The 15,674-nt window shown below is 39.6% G+C and overlaps 1 protein-coding gene across 3 annotated transcripts in view; it reads left to right on the plus strand.

The window, feature by feature from the left end:
- ida (anaphase promoting complex subunit 5 ida) overlaps positions 1-15,674 on the plus strand; it is a 435,748-nt gene that overhangs the window by 276,617 nt on the left and 143,457 nt on the right. For all 3 annotated transcript variants that reach the window (XM_090371999.1, XM_090372001.1, XM_090372000.1), the window contains exon 14: positions 648-844. In XM_090371999.1, coding sequence (XP_090228125.1) covers positions 648-844 — 197 coding nt within the window. The remainder of the gene's footprint in view (positions 1-647; positions 845-15,674) is intronic.

Here is a 15,674-nt window from a genome sequence, read left to right on the forward strand (position 1 = left end):
ACAAAATATTATAGGAACCTAACTACCATGTTATACAAGGATTACCTGTATTAGTCATTTAAAGAAGGAAAGGGAGAATGCAAGCAAAGCCCCCCCCCCCATTCTACTTTGTTTTGAGATTGCATTATTTTGAACAAAACAACAATATCAGTGCTTTATTTACCCTGGCTTATTAACATTTTCACCTCTTTTCCCTTTATTCCAGTTTAAGGATCCTTCACATGGTTCTTGTAATTGCTTTCATGCATAATAATTCTGAAATAAAGTATTTTGGACTCCTGTTTATATGACAAGGAGAGATACCCTAAAATGCATACCAGAATTTTTGTACATACTTTTGAAACAATTTGTGTATTTGTAATGTGTTATTTAATATGCATCAAAAATATTTCCTGTGCAATAACTTAGTGTACAGGCAGTTAATTTATGTGGGCTGATGTTCAGTTTATAATAATTCAATTGGTTTATAAAGAATGGTCTTCTCTGGTTTAGGTTATAACAACATAAAATTTCATTTTCTTCTTATATTCTGATTATGATAATTATTGCATAGATTTATAAATCCGTCACACATTTATTGCATAAAATAACTCTCAATAACTTAGTTCCATTAATTTAGTAATGTAATTTCTTGTTATGTTTTACAGGGACAGTACAGTACAGCAGGTGAAATACTTCAGTATTCAAAAAATTTATTCCCATTACATACAGAACACAGTCATATCTGGAAGTTATGTGAGCAAACCATTTTATTTGAACGTTCTCTTTATCATGGAAAATGGCAAGATGCGGAAAAATTCTTGGCAGGAATAAGCATTTTAGATGCAACAGAGGCTAAATACAGGTATAAAATATTAAAGTGTTTTTGCCAAAATTAAATGATTTCAGGGTTAATAAAAATTTCCATTTCAGTGTTCTTTGTCCTGTAACATGCTAGTGACACAATGGCAGCTCTTGTAATTGGATTTATTTTTGGTTGATATGTCAGTCCCCTCCCCTTTACAGATCTCTTCAGTAGACATTTAATAAAGCTAAGATTTCTGAAAATGGTGTAAATAAAAAACAAAAACTTAGTTTGGAGTTGACTGTCCTGAAAAAAGCCAAAGTTCGACACTGAAAGGGAAGGGGGGTCACGTGATGAAAATAAACCTAGTTACAACAGTGAAGTGTTACCTTCTGTTCCAGGAAAATTAATGGAGCCACTGGTTAAAGAAGCACTGCAGAATCATCTAGACAAGACTTCAGTTACTTCAGACACAGCATGGGTTTGTTAAGGGAAACTCTTGTCTGACCAATTTCTTTGGATACTATGATGTAGTCATAAAGGAACTGGATACAAAGAATAATTTTGATATCATATATTTGGATCTTAGAAAGGCTTTTGATACTGTTGCACATGGAAGACTGCTGCACAAATTGGAGCAGTGTGGCATTGGAGGCAAATGGATAAAGGGATAGTTGAGTGGGAGAAGACAGAGAGTGGTAATCAATGGACACTGCTCTTTGTGGACTAATGTTATTAGCGGAGTCCCCCAGGGTTCAGTGTTGGGTCTGTTGTTGTTGTTTTCTGTATTCATTAATAATATTGATGATGGTATATCAGGCTTAATGCCCAAGTTTGCAGATGATATGAAGGTCAGCAGGGTTGTTAACGACACTAATGACAGTATGCTGCTGCTACAGGGTCTAGAAAAGTTGAGCTGATGGGCTGAGAGGTGGCAACTGAAGTTTAACATTGACAAATGTAAAGTACTGCATATGGGAAGCAGTAACCCCAGAGTAATGTATCGACTGTGTGGTACTACACTGACAGCGGTAGAGAGTGAAAAGGACCTGGGGGTAATTGTGCAGGCAGATATGAATTTTGCTGTGCAGTGCAGACTGTCTGCAAGAGTAGCTCATGGTATCTTGTCAATGATATACAGGAATTTTTCTAGCAAGGATAAGAAGGTGATTATCCCCTTGTATAAGGCAATAGTTAGGCCACACCTTGAGTAATGTATATAGGTCTGGGGCCTCATTTTAAGTAGGATGTAGAGCTGTTGGAACGAGTACAACAAGATTAGTGAATGGAATAAAGGGTTGCTCTTATGAAGAAAGGCTCAAGTTTTGCAAATTATAGTGTCTGGGGGGACTAGGCACCTGCAAAGTGATCTGATTGAGGTGCATAAAGCCTTGAATGGTTTGAATATGCTCAATGATGATAGGATTCTTTCTCTTGCTTAGAATAATTGCCTGAGAGGGCATAAATTCAAATTGAGGAAAGACGGTTGTAGGATAGATGTGCGGAAGTTTGCCTTTAGCCAGTGGGTGGTTGATTGCCGGAACAAACTTCCATCTGTCGTTGTAGAAGTTGAAAACTGAAAAAGATTCAAGGCAGAACTAGACAAACGTTTGGAGCGAGTGAAATGAGAATGGGGTGTGTGTGTGTGTTTTTTTTTTTTTCTGGTCGATGCTATATAAGCTTGCTTTCTTGCATTATGTGACCTTGCTAATGCTTTTCTTTATTGTCATATCCAGCATTGAAATGCTCCTTTTCCAACATGTCATAAATAAATTATTAATATTTCTTAAGTTTGTTTGATTTTAAGAATTACTTATATGAATGAGTGCAAAAAGCTGAAATGTTTTGTTTAAGAAAAGTATAAATGCTTTTATAATAGTAGTACATTGTGGCCCACTATTTTTAATGCAGTTCTGTTGTTCTTAGACTGTATTAGGCTAACAAATCGAAATACATTATAATATAATGAAAAGGTTTTGTGTTCTTTTATCTACAACACCTTTGCAATATCAAATTTCTGGATTAATGATATATGTTGGAAAATGATTTTGTACGTTTCAAATACATGGTAACAATGGCATATGCTCCATGAAATATATAGAAAGAAACAGTGTTTGAAATTATTAATGGAACACAATACGTGAATCCAGCACCTACAGTGTTTTTTTTTTTTTTTTTAAGTCTGGCCAGCAAATAACAAATTTTTATTTTTATTTTTTCCTTTTTGACCATTGCAGCAAGAGCCTGTTGATTCCTTGCACTGTATGGCTAATACTAAAATCGATAAGCCTAGTGTAAACAATGAAGAGGAATAAACAGGGGAACCATTTGCTAGAACCTTCAAAGTTAGGTCCCGGGTGCCAAGCGATTTTTTTGCGTATCTCAAAGCGTTATCTCCAAAGAGCCTTCAAGTGATAGATTATATTTTGTTTCAGCAACCGTTTTCTTTATTTATTAATCAGTGTAGCTCTTTTGCACTAGAAGAAGTAGGCAAAGGCCCAGAAACGAAAGTTACCTTTCTGTTTTTTATTTCTAATAGTACTAACTAACTAACTAACTTAGCCGCTTGGTCACCTTGTGACACTGCTCCTGCCTCCCCGTGGCAAGGCTGGAAATCTGGGTGGTAAAACCAACTCCCAGGTCCAAAAGGAGCAAAACATGGACTGTGACAATTTTCCACCGATTAGGAATGCAAATCCAAATTCATTGGATTTGCACATACCTGATAATGACTCATCCAATCCAAAGAGACTGAGGACGGATGCTCCCCGAATGGAAAACCCAAATTTTCTGATTCTGCATTCGCTAACTAACCAATCCTTGGGTAGTTTATCACCATTCCTCATTCAAAATTGTCTTGAGAGCGTAGCTGGCTCCCCTAAAATGGTACAACGACTGAAATCTGGCGACCTGCTTGTTGAGACCACCAACTCCAAACACTCTGAGTCTCTACTCACACTCACCTCATTTGGTGGAGTTCCAGTTAAGGTGTGCCCACATTCAACACTTAATTCATCCAAAGGTGTTATCTCTGAATGGGACCTACTGAATGTCTCAGAAGAAGAAATTGTTCAGGAACTGCAGGATCAAAAGTCACACAGGCGAAACGAATTATGATGAAAAAAGATGGTGAATTCCTTCAAACTCACAGCATAATTTTGACATTCAGCTCAGGGTATTTGCATTGTTGCATTCGCCCATATATTCCGAACCCAATAAGATGCTACAAGTGTCAGAAATTCGGACACTCACAAACAGTCTGTCGAGGAGACCCCGTATGTCCTAACTGTGGTTCAAAAGATCATTCCCAGGCTGACTGTAAAGCCCAGGCTCCGCTCTGCCCCAATTGTAAAAGCAACCATCCAACCTTTTCTAAAAATTGCAAACAATGGAAATATGAGAAAAAAAAATCCAGAAATATAAAATAGAAAAGAAAGTTTCATTCCCAGAAGCAAGAAAGCAAATACAAGTAATGACACCTAGACACACGTATGCTGAAGCCTCTAAAAAGTTTCATTCAGTATCAGTCCAGACTGATACATCAATACCTCCAAATATCTCTATTTCGGAATGGGCTCGTTCCCCATTTCTGTACCTCAACCTTCAAAGCAACAGATTTCTAGCAGAGCTAACAACACACCAGTCACGATACCACCTTCTGCCGATGCAGCTCCCGTAAGATCCGTCCAAGCAGATAACGCAGATTCTAATTGAAAACAGACATTTGACTCCTCCCTTATGGATACTAATGAAATTTCCAGGTCAAGATGATACTGAAACCATTCTGGAGATCCATGCAGAGGATGAAACAGACACAAGCCGATGCAGCTCCCGTAAGATCCGTCCAAGCAGATAACGCAGATTCTAATTGAAAACAGACATTTGACTCCTCCCTTATGGATACTAATGAAATTTCCAGGTCAAGATGATACTGAAACCATTCTGGAGATCCATGCAGAGGATGAAACAGACACAAGACCTGTTTTCTCAAAAAGAGATAGGATTAAAATTGACTTACAAATGTGTCAAACAGACTTCCAAAAAGCAGTCAGATTCAGTTCCTTCATCTAAATCGAAACAATGAACAATGTTGTTCAATGGAATTGTAGAGGCTTTAGGAGCAATATTGATGACATATACGACATAATTACGCAACATAATCCAGTGGGCATCTGCTTACAGGAGACATATCTGACTCCTCAGGTATCTCCCTTGATAAAAAACTATACTCTTTTCAGACATGATAGACCTGTTTCAAATAATACTCGTGGTGGAGTAGCCATTCTCATAGATTCGCGATCCCATGCAGACGCATTTCTTTACAAACCTCTATAGAAGCTGTTGCTACCCGAATAGCAATTGGCATCACTCTGACCCTTGTTTCGATCTATCTACCACTCAATCATCCGTGTACTATTCACGAACTTGAAAATCTTATCCTGCAATTGCCAACTCCTTTCTGTTTATTGGGCAACTTCAATGGACACCATTCATTGTGGGGTTCTCCCAATACAGATGGACGAGGGCAACTCATTGAAATGCTCATTGACAGACAAAACTTAACCATCCTAAATACTGGTTCACCAACTTACATCCATCTCCCAAAAGGATCAGTGTCTGCAATAGAGCTATCTATATGCTCTCTGATCCTCTTTCCTAATATTGAGTGGACAGCTCTAGATGATCCACTAAACAGTGATCACTACCCATTAATCTGTAAAATCCAAACATCACACTCTTCAACTGCAAAAAACCACATAAAATGGAAATTTTCCAAGGCAGATTGGGCCAAGTATACCTCTCATGTTTCATTCGATAAACAGATCATTGAATCTTTCCCAATTGACACAGCCACTGATCATATCACCAAAGAAATTCTAGCAGCTGCATCTATTGCCATCCCACAATCACAGTCAAACACCTATAGACCCATAAACTATTGGTGGAATGAAGAATGTAAGAATGCCAAAAAAGAAAAAAACCGAGCATGGAATATAGTCTGCAAATACCCTACTACCAATAATCTTATAAATTATAAGAAACTCAGAACCAAAGCCCGACACATCAGAAAGAAAGCTAAAAAAAACTCTTGGATCCGATTTGCAACTTCAGTAAATAAAAATACTGATGTAAGAATAATATGGAAAAAAATAAGACAGCTAAATGGCAAATTTCCTCCGTTATCCTCGCCAATATTCAACTGGAATGGACAGGAGCTCTCTACTCCTGTAGAGATTGCGAATACTTTAGCGACAGTATTCTCCCAGTTGTCTGCCTCGACCTCATATGATCCGTCATTTCATAAGATCAAAGCTTCAGCCCAAAAATCAAAATTTAACTTCAAAACCGCTGCTTCTCTACCATACAATCAGAAACTTACTATGATCGAACTTCAAGAAGCTATACATTCCTCAAAAAATAGTGCTGCTGGTCCAGACGGAGTGTATTACATAATGCTTCAGCACTTAGACAATAAATCATTATCCTTGCTGCTGACCTTTTACAACCGTATATTTATTGAACATGCATACCCCACTCGGTGGCATCACTCCTATGTACTGGCAATTCCCAAACCAAGGAAAGATCATTCGATCTCTCACAATTATAGACCCATTTCTCTTACCAGTTGCTTGAGTAAAACTTTAGAAAAAATTATACACCGCCGATTAACATGGTATCTGGATTCAAAACATCTAATCTCTGATAACCAGTTTGGTTTCAGAAAAAATCGTTCATCCCTAGATCTTATGGTCAAAGCTGAAACCAATATCAGGAATGCATTTATTAAAAATGAACATCTTGTCATGGTCTGCCTTGACATAGAGAAGGCCTTTGACACCACCTGGCGTTTTGGTATCTTGAAAGATCTTCATTCCCTTGACCTGAGAGGCCGCTTACCATGCTACATACAAAACTTCCTTCAGTATAGATCTTTACAAGTCTTCTCGCAAATCTATATACAAGAGGAAGGAGTCCCACAGGGCTCAGTTCTCAGTGCTACTTTATTTATTGCATTGAGAATAAATCATATTACCAAATGTATTCCCAACACTGTGAACTCATATCTCTATGCCGATGATCTGACTGTTTCCTGCAGTTCGCTGAATATGAACTTCATTGAAAGGCAACTACAAATCTCACTAAACAATATTGAACTATGAATGACACAGAATGGTTACCGACTATCTTATGAAAAATCTAGTGCCATTCACTTTTGTAACAAACGAGGGATGCATCCTGACCCAGAGCTATACCTGACAAATCATCCTATATCAGTTATGAGTAACATTCGCCTCTTCGGTCTAATTTTTGATAGGAAACTTAATTTTTTAGAACATATCAAGTATCTCCGGACAACCTGCCAGAAAAAAATGAACATTCTCAGAGTTCTTTCTTCTACAACATGGGGTGCAGACCGTTACACCTTACTTCACCTGTATAGAACTCTAATTAGATCTCGTCTTGATTATGGAGCCCCGGTGTATGACTCTGCTAGGGAGAGTGTGCTAGTACGGCTTGCTCCTGTTCAACATTCTGCCCTCAGGATTGCTACAGGTGCTTATAGAACATCACCAGTACAAAGTCTCTACGCTGAAGCCCATGAAGTTCCACTCTGCCTCAGAAGAAAGATGTTACTTCTGAATTGTGCTGCTAAAATTCAAAGCATGCCTACCCATCCCATTTGGCCTATACTTAGTGATCCACAGTTTAAAATGTTCTACAGAAATAAACCCAGAGCAGTTCAACCTACTGTCATCAGATTGCAGGATCTATCAGAAAGCTGGAATGTACACTTTGAAAAAGTCCTCCAAGATCCAAACACTTCAGTTCCCCCATGGTCTTGTATTAATCATCCTGTGACAATTACTTCCTAAACTGGGGAAAAGATTCCCTTGCAAATATTAACGTGCAACAACTTCATACTGCTCACACACACAATTATCCGCATTTCACGAAAATACACACAGATGGATCAAAGTCTGATAGTGGAGTAGGTGCTGCAGCAGTTTTCCCTTTTAATACCATCTCTGTATCTCTTTTAATACCATCTCTGTATAACTGCTGCCTACTGAATGCAGCAGTTATACAGCTGAGTTATTTGCCATCAAGCTTGCCCTAGAAAATATTGTCCATCGCTCCATTTAAAAAAGTATAATATATACGGACTCGCAGAGTACACTGGTAGCCCTACAAAACACCTCCTCACCAACCAATCCTTTAATAAAAACCATAAGAAGTAAGATGATTCTTATTCAGGAACGCCAGAAAGTAGTCATCTTCTGCTGGATCCCAGGCCACACTGGGATCCCAGGAAACGAATGCGCAGATTATGCCGCAAAACATCCATCTAACCCATCATCTTCAGGCCTTTGCATTCCATGTGTTGATTACAGACCTATCATATGAAGGATGTGTAAGGAACAATGGACACTTCTATGGCAAGCTCAAACGGATAATAAGTTATTGCAAATAAAACCAGAACCACAGTTATGGACCTAGTTTTTGTACTAACAGAAAGGAAGAAGTAATCTTAACCAGAGCACGAATCGGCCACAGCCAGTTTACTCACCTATTTCCTGCTCACAGGAAATGATCCTCCTCAGTGTTTTCGATGCAACTGTCAACTCACAATGAAGCACATTCTTGTTGAATGCACTCTGTACAAACATGCTCGGCAATGCTCATTCAGCTTCCTTTCAAATCTAAAAGAACCTCTGAAACTCTCTCATATCATAGGCATCGATGCTAATCCCTTCGAGTTATTCTGCTTTCTTACACGAATAAAATTATATGATCGTCTCTAACTGCTTCCATAACAGTCACCATTGATAACTTTCATATCATTGATAGGTGCAATATGGTCTAAGCAGCCCTTGTGCCAAAAACAACAACAACAACAACAACAACTTCAAAGTTAATGTACCCTGCTGGTTGTGCTCACTTCTAACAATAGTATGGAGAACATTTTCATCTTGGGTCTTATCACTTTCAGAATTTACACTCAGTCTTTATAAGAAACATATAAAACATACTAATAAGAAAATTGGTTCAGATGGAAGAAGGCAATAACATTCTTTAATGTTTACATTACATCTATAGGAAGCTTGTTCTAAAGAACAAAATAGAATAGATAAAGGAAGAGTGTGTATTGGCTCTATGAGCTTGGAGTTAGTGAATGGATGCTGACTGGTTGCAACACATGTTCACGCTGTTTGATTAGAAGAGTGAGGGAATTGCAGATTCCATTTCAGAAGAAAATGAATATCCATGAAAATATGTATAGAAAAGATGCAGCAGAAACTGTACATTTATGAGACAAAAAGTGGAGAGACTTTGTAAGAAATGGATCATGTTACCTCGAGTGCTCTTTTTTTCAGTAGAGTCTAAAACTTAAGAGACATTTTGGGAGCACTACTGCAGATGTGGGAACAATATTCTGTGGCATTGCAGACTTATGAATTTTTACAGAATGAAAAATTGTTTAGAATAAAAATAATACTGATAGCAAAAAAGAAAACTCAGCTTTTTTGATGAAGAAAAAATTGAATATCAGTGAAGTTGAATGTAGAAAAAAAAATAAACTTTTTTTGCAAGAAATAACACAGGATTGTCTTTTAGAAGGATTGAAGGTAACTAAGTTGCCTTTGCTCCATTGGAGAATTACCTGGAGATCAGCATTTAAGGAATTGGTGGTTGAAGTTTTGTAGTGCAAAGTTTCTCAAACTCATTCAGGTGGGGTTATTATTATTGTTAGGTGCTGAATTTTCTGTATTATTGAGTCTGAAGCTTCATCTGTGTAGAAATATCTTTCAGGTAAAATACATCTTAGTGATTCTCATGTTTTGTATCAGTTTGTCTTCCTGTCCCAGAGCATAAATATTGGTTGCAGTGAAAATGGCTGTTGTAGGAATATTATTATTATTATCTTTTTCTTCTCCCAATGAGTTTTCCCAATCTCTTGATGGGTATTAGTACCGGGTCCATGGGGGTGGTTATGTCTAGTTACTATTATTGGTCAAGAAACTCTGATTATGCTACAGGCATTCAGGTTCATGGCTTTCTGAAGTTCCAGGTAAGTGTTCTCTGCAAAGCCTATTGCTCCTAGGTTCTTAGGGAAGCTCTTTGGTACCATGCTGTTGGTTGACATGGTGACTGGGAAGGTCCTTATTATTATTATAAAATGTTTTCTCTTTTATGGGATTTTTTTCTGTCTGTGCCATGTAGTGCTACCAAGTGGTTTGTTGTGCCCAGTTACCCTATTATTATTATTACTGTTGGTTGAAGAATCTTCCTGGAAGATTCCTCTTCTGATGGGGATCGGTTTGGTCATGATGTTCCCTCTTACAGTCCTACTGGTGTTCAAGATTCTCTGGGAGGCCTATTGCTGCTTTGTTCTTTGGCACCATTCTGGTGGTTGACCCAGCCGTCGGGATGGTCATTACTTGTTCCCTATGCCACATATTTCCTGACCGTTTCCTTGTAATTTTTCTGGGGGTTGATGGTGTTGGGCACCACTATATCAATCAGGAGGTAGACATTTCCTTCATGTTAGTTGTCTGGTCTGTGGTATGAGATCATCTCCTCCTTTATTATGGCACAGTCCAGGCATTCTGATGTATTGTCCTGGTGATCTGGTTGAATCTACAAGTGTACTCCGACTTGGTGATCACCCTGCATCCTGCGGTGATATGCTAGATTGTTTCTGGGGCCAGGTAGCATCATAAACATGTGTTATCTGTCACTCCGGGGTCCTTGGCGATATTTCCTGTAGTTCCTGATTAGCTGGCCTTGAATAACGAGCATGAACCCTTCTCATTGGATGCATTGGAAGCTATCTTATCTCTGTGGTCTTGTTGAATGTCATTGTAGTGTCTCCCATGGAGTGTCTTCTTTTTTCTTCTGTTTGTGTTGGTTGGATCTCCTTGTTAAGGTTGAGCAGTGTGTGCTGTTTACCTGTCTTATGGCTTGGTAGATTAGCACTGTGTTTTCCTGAAAGTAATCCTGCAGGTTTTTAGTCGCCTTCTTCTCTTGTTCAATGAGGTCAATCAAAATCCTCCCTCCTCTTCCTGGCTCTTGTTGGCTGACTTCAGGTAGTATTGGTGGCTCATTGTCATCATTATTCTGATCATCTCAAAATCTCCTCCAACTCTGTGTTGGTCCACTCTATGATCTCAAAGGAGTACATTAGTACTAGGACTGCATATGTATTCATGGCTCTGATCATGTTCCCACTATTCAGCTTTGATTTTAGCAGGCTCATCAGTCTCTGATGGTATTTCTCAGTGAGGTGGGCCTTGATCTCCTTGTGTTCTAACTTGTGAGCCTGCATCATCCCCAGATATTTGTAGGTCTCTCCTTCTGTTATGGCTTCTATCTCTTCACCGGTCTTCAGCTGGTAGTTTCAGCCAACTAGATTTCCCTGATGGAATTCATTGGTCTTGCATTTGTCTAAGCCAATTTGTGACCTCATACCAGTGCTAAACTCTTCAGTGATGTGGGGTAACTGTCAGAGTTGATTCTCTGTTCTAGCATAGCGTTTGATGTCAACCATGTATATCAGGTGAGAGAGAGAGTGTACAGCTTCTTCCTCCCTTCTGTATGGTATATCTGTACTGTTGTTATTGAGCATGGTGGACAATGGATTGAGTGCTAGACAGAACCATAGTGTGCCCATAGCATCTTCCTAGAAAATTCCTCTTCTGGTGGGGATCGGTCTGATCAAGATGTTGTCAATCTTGATAGTGGTTCTCCATTTCACCATTGTTGCTTCTAGAAAGTGTGTCGTTGTCAGGTTAGCTTTGTAGCTCTTCAGTGTGTTTCTCAGCTAGCTATGGGGCACGGAGTCAAAGGCCTTGCAGTAGTAGATGTAAGCTGTGTACAGGTTGCGGTGCTTCTTGTAAGCTTGCTGCATAACTCTATAACAATGGTCAGTTGATTCTTGCATCCTTTGGTCATCTGCTTACATTCCTTCTTGTGCTCGGCCATAGTGTTCTGGCTCTCCACTTGGTCTATCTTCTTAGTTATACTGCTGGGCAGCATCTTGTACATTGTTAGGAGATAGGTAATCGGTCTGTACTTCACTGAGTTTGTGGTGCCTTTGTCCTTATCATTCAGATAAGTGATTCCTTGAGACCGAAGCTCTGGGGTTGTGGCAGGGTGCTTTATAATCTGGGTGAACTGCTCTGCTGTGTGTGTGCAGTTGAACTTATTGTACCAGTAGTTGTGGATGTTATCTATTTCTGGGGTCTGCAAGTTATAGATAGTTAAGAATGAAAAAGACCTAGGGGTAATTGAGCTGTCAGATATGAAATTCTCTGAGCAGTGCAGAGATGCTGCCAAGACAGCTCATGGGTTTTGTCTGTGATATACAAAAACTTTTCTAGCAGGGATAAGGAGGTGTTTATCCCTTTGTATAACACCATGGTTGGTTAGGCCACACCTTGAGTACTGTATACAGGTCTGGAAGAATGTATATCTGCTGGAATGATTGTAGAGAAGGGCAACCAGATTGCTGAAGGGAACAAAAGGGTGCTCTTACCTAGAAAGGCTTCATTTCTGCAAATTGCAGCATCTCAAGACCAGGCACCTGTGTGAAGGTCTGATTGAGGTATTTAAAGCCTTGAATAGTTTGAGTATGCTGAATGTCAATAGGGGGCACGAGGGGGCATAAATTCAAGTTGAGGAAGGATGGTTGCAGGATAGATTTGTGGAAGGTTGCCTCAGCCAGTGAGTGGTTGATTGTTGGAACAGGCTTCCATCTGTTGTGAAAGTGGATGATTTGAATAAATTCAAGAACTACAGACATTTTTGGAGGGTACTAATGGATGAACTGTTTTTTTTTTTTTTTTTTTGCTATTGCTGTATAAGTTTGTTTTCTTTCTCATTTGTCATTACTATTACTACTACAGTCGGTCCTCGTATAGCACGATAGTTGTGTTCCTAGAAATCCTCGTGCAATGCAAAATCATGCAATATAAACAACAGGCCCTGTGGGAAAATTAGGGTTAGGTGCCGACCACCCAAGATTGAACACACATTTGTAACCAAAACATTACCAAACACAATAAATAATCGTAATAAAATACATAAGTATTTTATTACGATTATTATCGCAATAAAATACATAAGTATTTTATTGCGATTATTACGTAAAAAAAAATTGCTAATGATTTTGCTTCTATCGTAAGCAAACTTGTTTTTTGTTTGATTTTCTATCCAAACAGATGACAGCCATCCCATCTCTTCCAAATCTTTGTATCTTGAACTAATGGATTTTAATTACATTTTGAGTTGTTCCTACTATTAAAGTTGTTTTTATTTTCTCTGCATTCTTTGTAATCTCGGCGTTGCCTTATTTAGGGTTGTAGCACGTGCAATATCACATGGTCTTTCAGGTCTTTCATTTCGCTCAAAGCGTTTCACAATTCCATATTTTTTCTCTATCGACAGAGGCGAACTGGCCATAAGCCTTACCGGGGAAACCCCGGTGGGCCAGAGGCCGGTGTGATTTTGGCTATAAACCATAGTATGAGGCCACTATAAATTTTCCCAGGTAAGAATTTTTGACTCAGTCCGCCTCTGTTTATCGATATTGCTTTTCGTTTTCTCTCTGAATCTGCTGTGTCTTCACCAGGTCGCTTCCTTTTCACACCGTTTAAGTATTTTACTCATTTTTAGGGAATAAAGCACAATTACAAAACGAGGAGGCACGCTTGATATATATAAACAAAGCTGCGCGCATGTAGCAACTGAATAAACAACAATTGGAGCAGAATGGTATTAAGGGTAAGTTGCTACAATGGATAAAAGGATGGTTAAGTGGGAGAAGACAGAGGGTGGTAATCAATGGGTGCTGCTCTTCTTGGACTAATGTTATTAGTGGAGTCCCACAGGGTTCGGTGTTAGGTCCACTGTTGTTTTGTATACTTATCAATGATATTGATGAAGGTATATCTGGCTTAATGTCGAAGTTTGCAGATGATACAAAGGTTGGCAGGGTTGTTAATGACAGTAATGGCAGCGTGCTACTGCAACAGGATCTAGATAATTTGGGCAGATGGGCTAAGAAGTGGCAACTGAAGTTTAACCTTGACAAATGCAAAGTACTGCATATGGGTAGAAGTAACCCCAGAGAAACTTACCAACTGTGTGTTACTACACTTAAGGTGGTAGAAAATGAAAAAGACCTGGTAGTATATCTTCAAACAGGCCTATGGGGCTGGGAAATTCCATACTGCAATAATTAAAGACAAACACCAGCCAAGAAATAAAAAAATTTATTCCTTGGCTGGTGTTTGTACATTTATACAATTCACCTCGGAGGTGGAAAAAGCTGGGTCCTTCCCGTTTCTGGATGTCCTGGTTAGCAGAGATGGGTCTAGAATTAAGACAACGATTTATAGAAAGCCTATGTACCGTGGCCAGTATGTTCATTACAGCTCGGCACGGGCTTATCATATAAGAACAGTGTAGCCAGGGCGTTGTTGAATAGGGTGGGGACCCACTGTAGTACCCCCCAAGGATAAGGAAATGGAAATTTGCCGAGTCACGGCAGACCTCAGGAAGTGTGGGTACCCCCAGAGGGTCTTGGACAAATATATTTATAGGGTAGAGTCCAATCGTAGGGAGTCGCCTGCCCCTGTGGCTACCGCATACATTCGTTACTATCTGGGCCTATCAGAACGCATTGTACGGGCACTGCGGGAGTGTCAGACCCGCTGTGTGCAACTTCCGGGACGGAGATTGCACACAGTGGTGTCTCAAGTTAAAGATCCCGTAGCCCAGGACTATACTAGTAGTGTGGTCTATGAGATTAAGTGCCCGGATTGTGAGGAATGTTACGTGGGGGAGATGGGGTGACATTTAAAAGACCGTCTGGGGGAGCACATGACCGCTATTAAGACTGCTAATTATGTGAGGTCTGCTGTGGCAGAGCATTTCTGGGAGAAGTAGCATCGGATCTCCCCTGAAGACGCGGTCATTACAGACCGTGCCCATGGATTTTGGGAACGCAAGTGGCTCGAAAGCTTGCGAATCGGTTCATCCAGTCGTAATACTATTAACAGGGACAGGGGGACACGTTTACACCCCCTATTTGAGGCGGTTGTCCTCAGACGGGATGACCGGTTCTGTTTATCATGCTCCCGAGCCACTTCCGTTTCCGATGTGCACGTGGGGAATGCCGACCATGTGTCTGATGACTACGTGCATGAGTGCCATGGGTCTGCTACTTAAGGATGTGTCATTGCAGTAATAGTATACTGTTGAAGAAGGAGACAGCAGTCTCCGAAAGCTTCAGGTTTTATTGCTTTTAATCCAGTTTATTATAGATAATTTTATTGCTTCGGTATATTTTCAACTATATTTTTAACGTTTTATCGTAGTTTATTTTATCGTAATTTATTGTAATATTTTAGTCTTCCGATAGTGTATCATATTATTTTATTATTTTTATAGTAAAAATTTTTTTATCCCTTGGCTGGTGTTTGTCTTTAATTATTGCAGTATAGACCTGGGAGTAATTGTGCAGTCAGATATGAAGTTTTCTGCGCAGTGCAGACAGGCTGCCAGGGCAGGTCATGGGGTTTTGTCAATGATATATAGGAATTTTGCTAGCAGGGAGAAGGAGGTGATTGTCCCTCTGTATAAGGCAATGGTCAGGCCACGCCTTGAGTACTGCGTACAGGTCTGGAGGCTTCATTTTAGGAAGGATGTAGATTTACTTGAGCGTGTACAGAGAAGGGCAACAAGATTGGTGAGGGGAATGAAGGGATCCTCTTACCAAGAGAGGCTTAAGTTCTGCAAATTGCAGTGGCTGGAGACTAGGCACCTGCGTGGTGATCTGATTGAGGTATATAAGGCCTTGAATGGGTTGAGCACGCTGAATTCT

This window comes from Mastigoproctus giganteus, chromosome 4, assembly GCF_048544385.1.
Source record: "Mastigoproctus giganteus isolate SK-2022 chromosome 4, ASM4854438v1, whole genome shotgun sequence".
NCBI lineage: Eukaryota > Metazoa > Arthropoda > Arachnida > Uropygi > Thelyphonidae > Mastigoproctus > Mastigoproctus giganteus.